General features: G+C 42.7%; 1 protein-coding gene across 2 annotated transcripts in view; it reads left to right on the top strand.

The window, feature by feature from the left end:
* Positions 1 to 14,674, top strand: part of TRIB2 (tribbles pseudokinase 2) — a 53,644-nt gene that overhangs the window by 22,781 nt on the left and 16,189 nt on the right. The window contains exon 3 of one of the 2 annotated variants that reach the window (XM_066611960.1): positions 3,670 to 6,230. The exons of the other annotated variant lie outside the window; for it this stretch is intronic. Coding sequence (XP_066468057.1) covers positions 3,670 to 4,138 — 469 coding nt within the window. The 3' untranslated portion in view covers positions 4,139 to 6,230. Of the gene's footprint in view, positions 1 to 3,669; positions 6,231 to 14,674 lie in introns of those variants that run through there. 2 annotated transcript variants of the gene reach the window in all.

The following is a 14,674-nucleotide window of genomic DNA, read 5'->3' as shown; positions in this document are numbered from 1 at the left end:
ACTCTTTAAAGCTAGGAATGGCATCATTCTTGCAAGAGCTGCAATTAAGGTAGTGTCTTTGGAGATCAGGAAGAACTGTTATTGCATAGTTATTTCTGCTCTTACCTATGATAAACTTACTTCTATTTTATTTCTGTGTGTAGTTGTTCTACCCACAGAAGAACTTTGTTCTGCCATCTGTGCCCCTGTTATTTCTTTGTGATTTGTCTGAAGATCTTGCTTTCAACTCTTGAAACATTATATTAACTATCCTTAAGAGTTCCAGAAAATTCTGTAATATAGAACAGAATTTGGCTGTCTAGGAATCTCTGTGCTTTTTCTCCGTCTCCTTTTAAAGTAAATCTCAAGTTCCTTAACATTAGCACTTGTAGATATGCCAGACATCTGTACAACTATACATTTTCTCCATTTGTTGGAATTTTTACTAAGTGTATTTTGCATCAGTTTGGAAGGAAAACATTAAGATTATGACACATTGAGCTTATTTAGAGTTTTGTAATCCTGATTGCAGGTGTTAGGACTGCATCTCCTTCATACAGAGACAAACTGTTATCTCAGATTGCTTTTTATTAGCAAACTGGGAGAACTGATTATTGGATCTAATTTTGAGATTCTGGCATCTGTGATGAATTAAATTAACGCAAATAAACTAATTCAGACAAGACTAAGGCTGCAATCCTAACCACACTTTCCTGAGAGTAAGTTCCATTGAACAAAATAGGACTTACTTCTGCATAGACCTGGTTAGGATTGTGGCCTAAGTTGATGGCAGGTGGGTCGGCTAGTATTAGGATAGAACTTGTTCTGGATGGGGATAAAGATCATGTTCACATCTTGGGAGGGCTCCTGGACCTTGCCTTGATCCTAAATGTACATGTGGTAGGGTTGGTCAGGAATGCTTTTTACTGGTTTAGGTTAGTATGCCAGTTGAACTATCCTCCTGGGTAGGAAGGATCTGAGCGTTCTCATTCATACCCTAGTAACTTTCAGGTAAAGACTACTGCAGTACCTTTCATGTGGGGCTTCCTTAGCGTTTCAAAACAACAACTGGTCCAGAACAATGATAGGTCCCTTCAAAATACAGTAGCTATTTCCACGTTCAGGGTTGGAAAAAAAATTTCAGGCTACTGATTTGATGATGATGCGAACTATGCATAAACATTTGATTTTTTCCTAGGAATGTTTCCATCTTTCTCATATCTCTTTTTCTGTGTGTTTTTTAAATGATGTTGGAATAGGCATAGTCCAAAGCGAAGCAAGAAAATCCAGCTCCAAAGTTCAGAAAGTTCATTGTTGCTAAAACTTCTGTGATTGTCAGGGGTCTGCAAACTTAAACTATTTTCATAGTAGTCCTTTCCTATTCCCAAAACCCACCTGGGGGGGGGGAGCAGCAGTAACTTGTGTCAAGCTGACTGCAAAGGCGCTTTGGAAGAAGAGGGACTGGCCACAGGCAAATCCTTCTCCATAGTGCTGTGAGAGATGGACAGTACCCATCAGATGAAAAAAATCTGAGAGTGCAGGTTTCATTAGGAGAACAAGGAATGTTTCTGTAAAATCAGTTGTCACCTGAAACCCTCTCCTCTCAATTCTTTAGTCTTATCTCCTCTCAATTCTTTAGTCTTATCTCTGAATCGGCAATCTAAAGAGAAAAAATAGTTATTACAGTTGGTTTGGAATTTGTGCAGATCTTTGCAAGTGCCATAGCAATTTTCTAAACTATAGATCAGTGGGGTGTATGTAGTTGTAGTTGGAACCAACTAAAGGTTGCTTTCTATGTTATTTTTCTCAGCCTGTGCCTAAGACACCTGTCAGACTGGGCTGAACATGTGTGGAAAGGTGATTTTGGAAATAGCCAATGCGCATCTTACTGTCTGAGCATGTGTTTGCATCATCAGCTTCTGGCATCTTGCCAAGCATGTTTGCTGATTCTCAGCTTGCCTGAAAGAGCGTCTTTGGGCCTATTGCCTTTCACTTGACCTGACATGGGAGGGAAAAGTCAGGGTTTCAAACAGTCACAGCAATTGTTGTCAGTGACCAGGAATCACTTCCGGGCAACCACAGATGTAGATGACATGAAATCGCTCTTCTCCCTGCATCACAGAGAACTTACAAATGAGGAGTGTTCTCTCACTTTGAGCTGGTCTTGGAGGGTATTTGTAAGCAGCTGATCTCTCTTATGACCATCCCAAAGCACAGTGTGAAGTTGGGGGGGGGGGGACTCTGAGTCCTCTTGAATTTGCAAGGGGAAAGGATCTAGTGGTCATTTATTTTGGAATGGTGAGAGAGATTCTTTCTGCTTGTTTTACAACCCAGTGTGACGTGAGAGCTGACACACACATACACACACACCCCAACCCGTCCCCTGAGTCTTCTGTGTCTGCAAGCCAACTGGGAAGGGAAGGGGATGATCGGTCAGGAGAAACCACAACTGCTGGTTGGCTACCAAGGTGTCAGGCCTCCTGCCCCATCAGGGTCTTCCAAAGGGGGCATATCTGTGTTGTAGTATGAAGTCTATGAGGTGGCCTGCCCAGGGGGTGGTCTCCCAACAAAAGGATTAGTTGAATGACGCACAAGATGCTGTTCAAGGAAGGGCACTCCCATGCATGGTACATATTTTCTTCTAACAGTGCAAGTATTTTCTAGATATCTTTAGCTAGTCGGTCATAAAAAGCTCCGGGGTTATACTTAAGACAAAAACTTCCTCCTTGCCCATCTTTCCCAGTCATCAAGGGCTGGTCCTCACCTCACAAGGGGTGGGAACCCATGGGCCTTCTTAAGGCTTCTGCTACTGAAACCCACGGACTTCCCTTTGCTGAGGGCTTGGTATCCCAGGGGGATGTGTTGGGCTGAGGTCTTTCTTCCCCACCTTCCTACAGAGCTGTGTCCTTCTGTTTCCCCCTCTGTCTTCGGTTTTTCCTTTCCTTTTGTCAGGTTCCTTTCCCTTTCCTCTGATCTGTATTCATGTTTCCTTTTCTTAGTTTTGCTTCCTCCTTTCTTCTCCCTTCTTTGTCTGTTTTGCCTTTCTCTCTCCTCCAGGCCCTCCTTTCCTGCACCTCCCTGGCTTCTCTTCCTTCCCCCTTCTTTGTTCTCCCTGCATTATCCTCAGCTGCTCTCCCCCATCATCCCCAGCAGCTGCCCAGCAGTCCTACAGGTGGTGCTATAGGATGCTGTCATCTTCTCTCTGCCCACTGGGCCAGGACCAGCCATCAGGGCTCCTAGCAGCTGTGCCAAGACTTATGAACATGATGGAATTTACACAAGACCATTCCAATTTTGTGGATTCAAGATAAAAGTGACTTTAACTCACCTTCTACACCACCTCATGGCAATGGATGTAGATGAATTAAGTTTAAAAGAGGGATTTATGATGTATACACTTATCCTGTTTTCATGTCAATGGGTTCTTGTGCCTTTTTTGTCTTTGAAAAATGTACTAGCCCTGTTTGACCCAAAGTGATGGTGGAACAAAAGGAATGCAGGTGCTTCTCGAACCACTTTCAGCACTTTTCCTTCTCTTTATTTGCACGTATATGTTGTCTCCCTGTTGGTTCAAGAAGTCAAAAAGACTATCCTTTAATAGTGCACATTTTTGCATTTCTATTGTCTTGCCACAGTATGGTGACTAACTTGTCAGTGTAATACTTGCCTCTCTCTCTTCTCACTCTACAGGACTAGAGTAAAATTGGAGAGCCTAGAAGATGCCTACATTTTGCGAGGAAATGACGACTCTCTTTCCGATAAGCATGGATGCCCAGCCTACGTGAGCCCAGAGATCTTGAACACAAATGGCAGCTACTCTGGCAAGGCAGCGGACGTATGGAGTCTAGGTGTCATGCTTTACACGATGCTAGTTGGACGCTATCCCTTTCATGACATTGAACCTAGTTCTCTCTTCAGCAAGATCCGCCGTGGGCAATTCAGCATTCCAGAGACTCTGTCCCCCAAGGCAAAATGCCTTATACGTAGCATTCTGCGCCGGGAGCCCTCAGAAAGGCTGACTTCGCAGGAAATTCTGGACCACCCTTGGTTTTCTACAGATTTTAATGTGTCTAATTCAGGATATGGTGCTAAGGAAGTAACAGATCAGCTGGTGCCTGACGTCAATATGGAAGAGGACTCGGACCCTTTCTTTAACTGAGCTTTAGGACTAATGGTCAGATGGTGCATGGTCTGGAAAGGGCAACATGAAGGGAGGTCTTCCTGACCATGCAGAATTATAGCTGTGCGTCTCAGCCTGGCTTGATAGCAAAAACACACAATTTGGAGCGCCCAAGAAATGAGCTAACATAACAGATGTAGCACAGAGACGAACAGTTTGGGAGAGTAATTGTTGCTATCAAGTTAGATTGACCTAGAAGAAGAGGAGGAAGGCAGCATGGAGCGACTGTAGCTTCTCATCTTTATGGAGCCAAGGACACTGCACATCCAAGTTCTGGTGCAGTCATTATTCCACTCCTGAATTCCATTTCATTCAAATACTTACAGTTCCCAGTGAATAGAAACTTTTGCCTGAACTGCATCTTGGCATCGCACTGTTAGATATTTAACTTCGGCCATTATTCAGGGAAGGTACAATTAGCTATTATTTGATTTTTCTTTTTTTTTCCTGTTTTACTTGTTAAAATCTGATCTTTAATAGTTGCAGTGGGATTTTTCTTTTCAGGAGGGCAGGTGGGAAATGCACAAAAGAGGACATGAGAAGTGGGTGCTAAAGCAAAGTTTTGATTCATGTCTCTTGGTAGCTAGTTTAAAAAAAAAAATCACAGTCCTTCTAAATAAACTACTTAATTCCCGTCAGGTGGAGGAATGACATTTGAAATGTTTTTGTTCCCTTAAGAGGAAAGGGACTGTCACTTAACAAGCTGTTCTGGTTTGTGTTTTTTGGTCAAATGGTTTTGTTGCGGGAAGCATTTATAAATCTTATATACGCACAGACCTCCTGCTGTGTTTGCTTTAATAGCAAAAGAATTTTTTTTTTTAAAGGGGGTTCTTGAAATCCTGGTTTCCACTTTACCAGACTGGACATAAATTTGACCACATAGGACAAAAATCTCCCTTTGGAGTATTGAGAGAGAGAGAGAGAGCCCTAATCCTGGAACCAACTTTTTCTTGGACTGCCATGAATATGAACAGGGGGCTCTTTATTAATGAAGAAAAAAAAAGGCATTTCCCCCCCTCTATAATTTCTTGGCAAGGCAGTGTCTTTAGGGTTGGTTGTGTTTTTTTGTTTCTTTGTTTTTGGTCCTTTTATTTCTTTAATGGAAAGGATACTGTTCTAATTTTCTTCTTGTTGGATCTGCCCTGATTATGACTATTAAAGGGTATGAATAAGCTGAACATTATTCCTAGGAAACAAATCTGTCTCCTCAAAAGTACACAGTAATATGCACCTTTTGTATTGTCAAGACTTATTTATTGATGAAACTGTCACAGTTGTGATGAATTAAGCCAGTACTTCAATTACGGGTTGACTTGGGGGTGACATGTTACATACTGTGTAGTTAACACTTTTATTTTCTCTTCAGGTATTCTTGTTCCTGAATGACATACTTTTTATTATAATGATGATTTCTTTAGCTCCCTGCCGCCGCCACCACCACCTTCCTTAGAGAGCTTTTGTTTTGATTTAGAATGGCAAATGATTTTTATTACTGCTTTTCTATTGCTGTATGATATTGGGGGAAACAAAACAAAAACCGACAAAAATTCTCTTGGCATAAATATTTGTGTTCCCAGTACCTCAGTTGTTCTGATGTTACTGCCTGTATGCGTTTTTGTGAAGTGGTCCTGTTTTTTGGGTAGGTACATGTGGACTCTGTAGTATGTAAATGTTACTTGAATTTTGTGCTTAATGATAGTATGTGGCATGTGCGTACAGCTACTTGGCATTTGACCTATGGATGCTATTTGCCTGCCCTGCAGGAAGGTTTCGATCCCACTCTCAAGATGATGGTTCACAGTTCCTTATCAAGAGACAAAGCTGCAGCTGACCTGCCTCGGTTCTATTTTGGTATCTGAGAAAATAAAGGAGTAACGTTTTTACACTCTGAAGATGGTGCTGTGTTGAGGGACTTCTTTTTTTTTTAAGCGTTTATTTTATAAACTTTGTAGGAGGAAAGATTGGTGATGTGCATGGTGGGATTTTACTGCCTTTGGTGCTTTGTCTTGTATTTGGTTTAATGTTTTCGTCCTAATCTCTTCAATAAACAAAATGTGCATATTTAACTATATTCATTTGCAAAGGGTTATTTTTTGTTGGATTTTTTTGACATTGTTCCTGCAGTAATATGGCCTTTTGTGCATTGTTTATTATGGGCCCATGTCCTAACCTTTTCTGCAAGGATAACACTGTGGCTGCAAGCGCCTTCAGTTCACATAAGAAGAGTTGCGGTCATGCAGGGGACCCTTCCCTGAGTCCATTGTTGAATGGAAGGAACTTGAAACTGGAGCACCTTCACGCCAAGGGTTAGGATACAGTATCATGCTCCTCCTAAGCCGATGTACATGAATTTCCCTCCACATATTTTATCCTCAGTCAGAGGCAGGTTAGGCTGAGAGATAGTGGCTGGCCCAAACTCACCCTGCAAGCTGAATGGGATTTGAACTAGGGTATTCCCGGTCCTAGTCTGACCACTACACCCCTGTGGCCTACAGAATAAACATATCGAGCTGGAAGTCAGTTCCACTGACTGACTTTGTACTCTGTGTATTAAAGGTTGCGGCCTTGCGGTACCATCCAATCAAAGCTACGTATCCCATCTTTAAGGAAGTGATATATTGCCAATTCCTATGTTTTCTTAAAATAATTCTCTCTAGTGTGGCTTACTCTTAAGTCACTGTTCATTAAGCATGTAGTTGGTTCTCCCATTGAAATAAAATGGAACCTTAAAGGTTTAATTCCTCTGAATGGTACCCTTTCTTCTCTCTCCATATGCTTCCTACTACATTACAGCATTTCTCAAACTAAGTACAAGTGGGTGCTTTTATCTACTTATATATATGTTGGTGGCATATGTGCACAAGATTCCTTTCTAAAAAAAAAAAAATCTTAACTGCCATAAGTTTGGGGCCAAACTTAGAACTAGTGCAAATTCAGATTATTCTGCTCCAAACCCTTAAAAAGTCAGATATTTAATAAGCTTGATCTGTTTTAATTGCTGTCAAAAAGAACCTACTAGTATTTCCAAATCTTCATCTGAGTTTTGTTCCGACATTCAGGATGTACTGTAGTAGCAAAGTGTATGGCATCAAAGCTTGTGGGTTGAATCAAAATGTGGAATCTTTTTCTTTGGGAACTTGACCGTGGCTTGAAAAATGGATTCGTATCTTTCCGACACAAAAGAGTCTCAGCCAAAGGCTTGCTTAGAGGTAACATATCTGTCTTAGTTTGACAGGCTTGCTTTCTACCAGATGGTTTCCTTCTCGGTGGTTTTTGGCACAATTAGTACAGTCTCGACTGCTGTTGTCTTACAATTTCATATCATTCCTCAGAATGGCAGCATAAAATTTCATTAATATGCAAACTTGGAGGGAGATTAGTTTTATAAAAGCAGCCAGAGTTTAAATTACTTGAAAGTCTTTCCAATTAAACTCCTACAGTAAATGTGCTTTGTTTTTAAAACCAGACTGTGATTTCTTTAATTTTTTTTTTTTAAGCAGCTTGGATCAGAGGAATTGCATCTCCCCCTGCCTTTTTCTTTTTCACTTCCCCTTACTTCAGTCCACCTCCTTCTTTGGAGCCTGTATGAGCAGCTTCTGTTCTGTTTGGGTGGAAATAGAAGTGTGCATGTTTCCTTGGCACTGCCAATAATTATATAAAAATGTGGCTGACTAATGGCTGCTCATTTTCAGTGAATTATATTAAACACTGAAGCCTGTTTCATGCTGGTGTGAAGAAAACCTTTTGGCAAAAGGAGCCAAATTCCTACTATGAGGCAGATTGCCCTAGGCCTGAACTTTTCTACTTGATGCACAAGGACACCTGGTTTCCATCCTCTTTGGTTTCAAAATATATAGCTATATTATTTCCAAAGTCCTTTTGAGGATTTTTTTCACAATGCAATTATGTATGAGATCAAATCGGTCAAACCTACAGGAAATCAACCATGACTGTTCATTTTCCAATACTTCAATACTTTGGTTATCTCATGAGCAGGGAGGGCTCTTTAGAAAAGATCCTGATGCTGGGAAAAAGTGAAGGCAAAAGGAGAAGGGGACATCAGAGGATGAGATGGTTAGATGGTGTCACAAAGGCAATGAACATGAATTTGGACAAACTCTGAAAGTTAGTGGTAGAGAGGGGGGCCTGGCATGCTGTGGTCCATGGGGTCATGAAGAAGTTCGACACGACTGAACAACAACAACACCCAAATGTTGAACACTTCTGGTTTTCTTCCAGGATTGCTAAGTCCTGTCAGAAATGCTTGCATGCATGATGGAAGCGCAGAATCATTTAGCAGTGCATGTCCACAGTTGTGCATAGAAATGAGTTTTGGTAACTAGAAGCAAAGTAGTGTTTCTACCCTGCCCATATACAGGACAGGTAACAACATTTAAGACAATGACTTGAAGTGCAAATTAAATGATTGCATTGCTATCTAATCCTGACCACAGAAAACTGAAGCATACAAGGAGAACTTGGAGACTTGGGAAAGGTAGGGGGTACGAACCTCCTCAGTGGCATGGTTGATACCATTTTGCATTGAGATCCTCTTCTGCTTCTGTGAGTCTAATATAGAGACCATCAATTTACCATGTGGGCAAACCAAACTTCACTGCACAGGGCATTGAACCACATTTGTGTTAATACAGATGACCAACCAACCATGTGGTAAGGCATCTATATTCATCCAGGAAGTGTATTCTAGGTCTATAGGACAGGAACTATTACATATGGGTCTTTTCCATTGGAGTGCAGCTTTTACTGCACCACAACGTATTCTCACTACAGAGAAGCTCTTCCCCTGCTGCTGTGGTAACATGAGAAGGGGCTCTAAGTTTAGCAATTCTTCAGGTCAAGTGTATTCCACCACATGGAGGAGCAGTAAAGAACATCTGATTCTGTCCCTTGATCTTGAGAATGGACAGTCAGATGATACATTCAAAAGGGCCCAAGCCATTTACATGATATGCTTTATCACCTAGACATAGATCCAGTAGCAAGAGCCTGCATCTATAGCTTCATTCTTGCAAAACATCTCCATCGCTACAGAATATCTATGAACTCTGTGTGTTTGCTAACATGCTGTCTAGTGTTGTTTAGTTGTCACATTTATAAAGCCCAAGATTCTGTTGAACATTATAGGCTAACTCAGGGACTAAAAACTCTTTTACCAACTAATTTATTACACCAGCATTCGCTAAACAACAGCCCATGGGCCTCATTCTGCACAATGCTGAAACCGTCTCCACTTTAAGCAGCGCTTACTATTGTGGTGCGATGCTCACAAAAAGCCCACCTGATTGCTTCAACTCTGCTCTAGGAAGTCTTCCAGAAAATGCAGGTGCAAAGCCTGCTGGGGCAGTGGGCTACCAGCTTGCATTGCAGCAGTCGGGTGGACTTTAGTGAGCATTGCACTGGAATGCTGGAGTATCCCCTGGAACTGGAATCGCTTTTTCCATGCACAGTGGTTGAGAGTTAAGTGACTGCTGTATTATACCAAATGATTTCTGCAGGAAGCAGTCATGTAAACCGCCATATGGGACTCATGTTATTGGAAGGGGTTTCCACAGAAACCCACAAACACAGTGAAGAGAAAAATGTTCACTGAAAGCAATGCCACGAAGAAGGTGAGATGACCTTCCTGGGACAAGGAGGTCCATAGTCCACATTCCCACCATTTGTGATGGTGATGCAAAGTGGAGCATGGTCTCCAAAGATGACCCATATGGGCAAATAAAGTAAAGCAGGAGAAGGTGGTTTTTTAAATATTGTGTTGGTGTTAAATGTATGTGGAGAATTCTTTCATGTGGACAAATACAACTTGGGGTGGTGGTGGACCGGTCGATGAAAGCGTCGACCCAATGTGCGGCGGCAGTGAAGAAGGCCAATTCTATGCTTGGGATCATTAGAAAAGGTATTGAGAACAAAATAGCTAATATTATAATGCCGTTATGCAAATCGATGATAAGGCCACACGTGGAGTATTGTGTCCAGTTCTGGTTGCCACATGTCAAAAAGGATATAGTGGAAATCGAAAAGGTGCAAAAGAGGGCGACTAAGATGATTACTGGACTGGGGCACCTTATGAGGAAAGGCTATGGCGTTTGGGCCTCTTCAGCCTAGAAAAGAGATGCCTGAGGGGGGACATGATTGAGACATACAAAATTATGCATGGGAAGGATAGAGTGGATAGAGAGATGCTCTTTACACTCTCACATAACACCAGAACCAGGGGACATCCACTAAAATTGAGTGTTGGGAGAGTTAGAACAGACAAAAGAAAATAATTCTTTACTCAGCATGTGGTTGGCCTGTGGAACTCCTTGCTGCAGGATGTGGTGATGGCATCTGACCTGGATGCCTTTAAAAGGGGATTGGACAAGTTTCTGGAGGAAAAATCCATTACGGGTTACAAGCCATGATGTGTATGTGCAGCCTCCTGATTTTAGAAATGGGCTATGTCAGAATGCCAGATGCAAGGGAGGGCACCAGGATGAAGGTCTCTTGTTATCTGGTGTGCTCCCTGGGGCATTTGGTGGGCCGCTGTGAGATACAGGAAGCTGGACTAGATGGGCCTATGGCCTGATCCAGTGGGGCTGTTCTTATGTTCTTACAACTAGGTTGGAATGCATGGTTTACCTTTTTAAAAAAACTTTTTTGAAAGGAGATCCTAACATTCAGCAAATTAATTGGTGTACTTTACCTCTATTGTTTGTGCGCTGCAGTCTCCTGGCAGTTTTGCAGTTGAATTCTAGTAATTCATTCAGTATGATAGTCATTTTCAAAATATCAGGATGCAGCTAAGTTTACTTTGTATCAAAGTATGTGCCACTAAACAAACCAGAAAGAGAAGATCTTTCCCAAAATTTACTTGGGGCACTTCCAAGTCCAAACAACCAACTTTTCCAGACAAAAGGAGAAAGGAATATAACCTAATCCAATGTGAAATCTTGGGCAGGGAAGAAAAATATTCTCCAAGACCTTGAAATAATGCTGTGTAAACTTCAAAATGCCTGAGCAAGTCCTCTGACTAAGAATGTAATGAATACCAAAGTTATTACTAGCAATCAGTTCTTTACTAACTTTCTGCTGAAGTCTGTGAAACCATCTAGTGAACTTAAGTGTTAACAGCGGAGCCAAAATGTTAACAGTAGAAGTACAAATGAGTCATCTACTGTAAGATTAGTTCAGCGCTGCTGGAACAAGCTGCTGAAGGGAGGTTGTGAAATCTCTGTCCTTGGAGGTTTTCAAAAAATGACTGGGCAGGCACCTGTGATGGCAGGCCGCTAGGAATATAGGATGTCTTGGTTCAGGAGCTTGGTCCATTGAATCCCAACTTGTATCTCAAGGATTTATAGTGAATACAAATATTTATAATATATATAATGAGATGATTTGCTGAACCAATTCTAGCCTTGCAAGACATGGCGGGTTCCTCTCCCTGTTTTTCTGGGATCTAGATAAGAATAGGATAATTAGTGATGTTTTGAACCTCAGGTAAGTGAACAGAATCCTAGCTCATTGCCTCTTCTGCATGAAGACTTTGCCTGATCTCTGAAATCTCATTCTTTGAGATGTGTTTCTATTTATTTGTTTTTCCCAACGCCTGCTATTTCTCCATCAGGAAAGGTCTTGGTAAGTTCCTGTGCTACAGGAATCGGCACTATCAATCTTGACTTAACATTTTAGCTCTAGCATGGCTGCCACAGTCCTCACCCAGTTTCTGATGACATTTCTCAGAGACACAAACAGACCCTTCTAGGACAATCTTTCCCCCACCCTTTCTGCAGTGTCAGTTTGATGTTGAAACCTTCTGCCCCAGCAACATGCCTCAGATTAATAACTTCATAGTAAACAGAACAGAGTTTTTCTGGCACCTACAATCCTAACCAACTTTCCAGCACTGACTTAAGAGCACTGCAACTCTGAAGTAAGGGAACAAACATTACCTTACCTTGAGGAGGCCTCAGTGACTGCTCCCCAACTGCAGGATGCAGCACACGCCCCACTGGCACAGCTATGCCAGTGTTGGAAAGTTGGTTAGGATTGCACCCTGAGTTTTTAATTCATCTGGGGATGGTGTTTAATGCTGTCAGAGAAAATGTATTCCTAATCAGCAGGGAGGAAAGCCTCAGCAATGGCCTCAGTCAAATCAGTTACCATGCCAATGCATACTTGTTGGCTTTGGATAAGTTTCTGGGAATGGTGATTCTGGATACAGATCCCTTTCAGGAGTAAGATACCATTCAACAGCTACATTGCACTTCTGTCTTGTCCTAACTGTCTCAGAGTGCAATCCTAAGATTGTGCTGGGCCGGTGCAAGTCCTTTGTGGACTTGCCCCGGCCTGGGTGGGTCACAAATGTGCTGTAAAGCTCCTCAAGTGTCAGCCAGGCCAGCAGAAGGATGTTCGCGCCTGCCAAGCTTGACCAGCACAGGGGTCTGGGGTTTGTGTGGGGAGGGCAGAGAGATGGTGTTTTGGGGGCAGGGGGAGGGCAGACAGCAGGAGAGTGGGGGGGGGAGGACCCTGCACTTGTGCTAGAACTTGACCCTGTGCAGCTTGGGGCAGTTCTGGGCTGCTCAGATTTGCACCATCTCTTTAGGTGGCGCAGATCTGAGTAGAACCACTGGAGCTGCAGTGGCTCTCCCCAAGGTAAGGCGAAGCAATTCCCCTTGCCCCGGGCTGAGCCACTTTCAACCCCAAACTCATGCTGGATACAGGGCAGGCCTGCTGGCTTTCTCATTCCAGCACAAATTAGGATTGCGCTGCCCAATCATCAACTGTTTCACAGACGTTTCAGTGTGAGGGTTTGTTCTCTACAATCCTATCAGTGGTGGAGCTCTTTCATCTGAGTGAGGATCTGATCATAGAAAATCCACAGTGGATAACAGTCACCCCAGGTGTCAGATTTCGTGGATTGAGAGTCTGCTTTGGGAGGGGACAGGAAAATACTACTTCTTTGCAAGTTATGCTGACATGTGAAGGCTGTTGAGTAGACCAATGGTGTGGTTGCCACTGTCAAACTAGGTGACCAGCTACTTTTGTAGACAATAGAAACACAGCATCCTTGTTAAAGGTTTATCTCAGGCATATGACACACTGTCCACTTTGTTTGTAGGTAGGTAGGTAGGTAGTAGGAAGAAAGAAAGAGGATTCAGAAGAAGGTAGGCCAAGTATCTGGTGGTGGTTTGGTGTAAGTATTTATGACTCACATGTAGACACTTCTACTTGTATTATTTTAGTCCTAGGAAGGAGTTGTCAGAATGTTCTGATGTGCGTACACTAAAATATGAGAAGTGACCAGTGGTGGTCCAAAGTTGCCAGGTGCCCTGGGACCAAATGCTGCACTGGTCCCCCCATGTCATCTCCTGTTCAACCTCCAGTGTGCAGTGGGGTGCTACTGCTACCATCAGTAATGAGGGTTCAAGGCTTGGCCTGGCCACGTGAGCCTTCTGATGGGCATGGGTCCTCAGCCTTTGCACGACCTCTTCATTTCTCCTCATTTTGTGACAGATGTCATACTTGGATCCAAGTCCAAACTCAGACTTGTTGCTATATCTCCTTTTATAATTCGGGGAAAAAATTAGAACCACCTGATTTTTAAAGTGTTTTTCATACTAATGCAAACAAAGCTAGCTGTTGCTGTTGTTGACTTTCTGACCTATTTGAAGATGGCAGAGCGATGGGGACGAAAGAGCCTGAGTGTTTTTTTCCCCCACTGGGCTTCTTTCAAACTACTGTCTAGGATAAAAGTGTTTGAAAAGGTCATCGCTAGCTTCTATCTATTCATAGTTCCACAGGAAGAGACGTTAAAATATACTTCACACACTGATATTTTACAGAGCACAATCCTCTGTTAAGTATAGTATTGATCTAAAGGCCTGTTGTTGAAAGAGAAGAATTAATGCTTTTGCTCTTTTTCAAAGCCATTTAGTTCAGGTGCACTTTTGCAAATCTTCTATGGAAAACAAAAGGTTACAATTTCTGTAGTAAAGGTCTATTATTCCTTGCTTATAACAACACATTCCAATGCTAAACTCTTGCGGAAAAAACAAGAGTTTGTTATTGCCCTTGTTGCTTTGTAACAAGGAGAGAAAGTTAGAAGCTTGTATCCTACATGGTTCCAGAAATGGAATGGGATGGATTGAGAAAATGAAGAGGAGGGCATTAGATCTAACACATCTATGCTGAGTCAGCTCTCACAACCATTCTAAGGTGGGGACTGATGTTGTAAAGTCACCCCAAGGTGAGATTTTATTCGCTGTGCTCACCAATCATTTAGAAGTCACGTTGGCCATATCCTGGGTATTGGCGTACAAAGGTGACCGGGGGGGGGGGCGCAGGTGCCAGGCCACAAAGGGCTGCTCTCAGGAGACTAGTAGTGTATGGGGGTAACTGGGGCAGCAAGCTCCCCTCTGCAGCGCTCTGGGTGTTTTCTGGGCCCTCTGTTGGGGGCAGTGCTCATCACTTAAAGCGGAGAGCGCTGTGAATGTGGGCCCACACGCCCTGCCC

The sequence above is a fragment of the Tiliqua scincoides genome, chromosome 1 (assembly GCF_035046505.1).
Source record: "Tiliqua scincoides isolate rTilSci1 chromosome 1, rTilSci1.hap2, whole genome shotgun sequence".
Classification (NCBI taxonomy): Eukaryota; Metazoa; Chordata; class Lepidosauria; order Squamata; family Scincidae; genus Tiliqua; species Tiliqua scincoides.
Note: the sequence above shows the minus strand (reverse complement) of the source record. Positions and strands in the feature narration are given on the sequence as shown.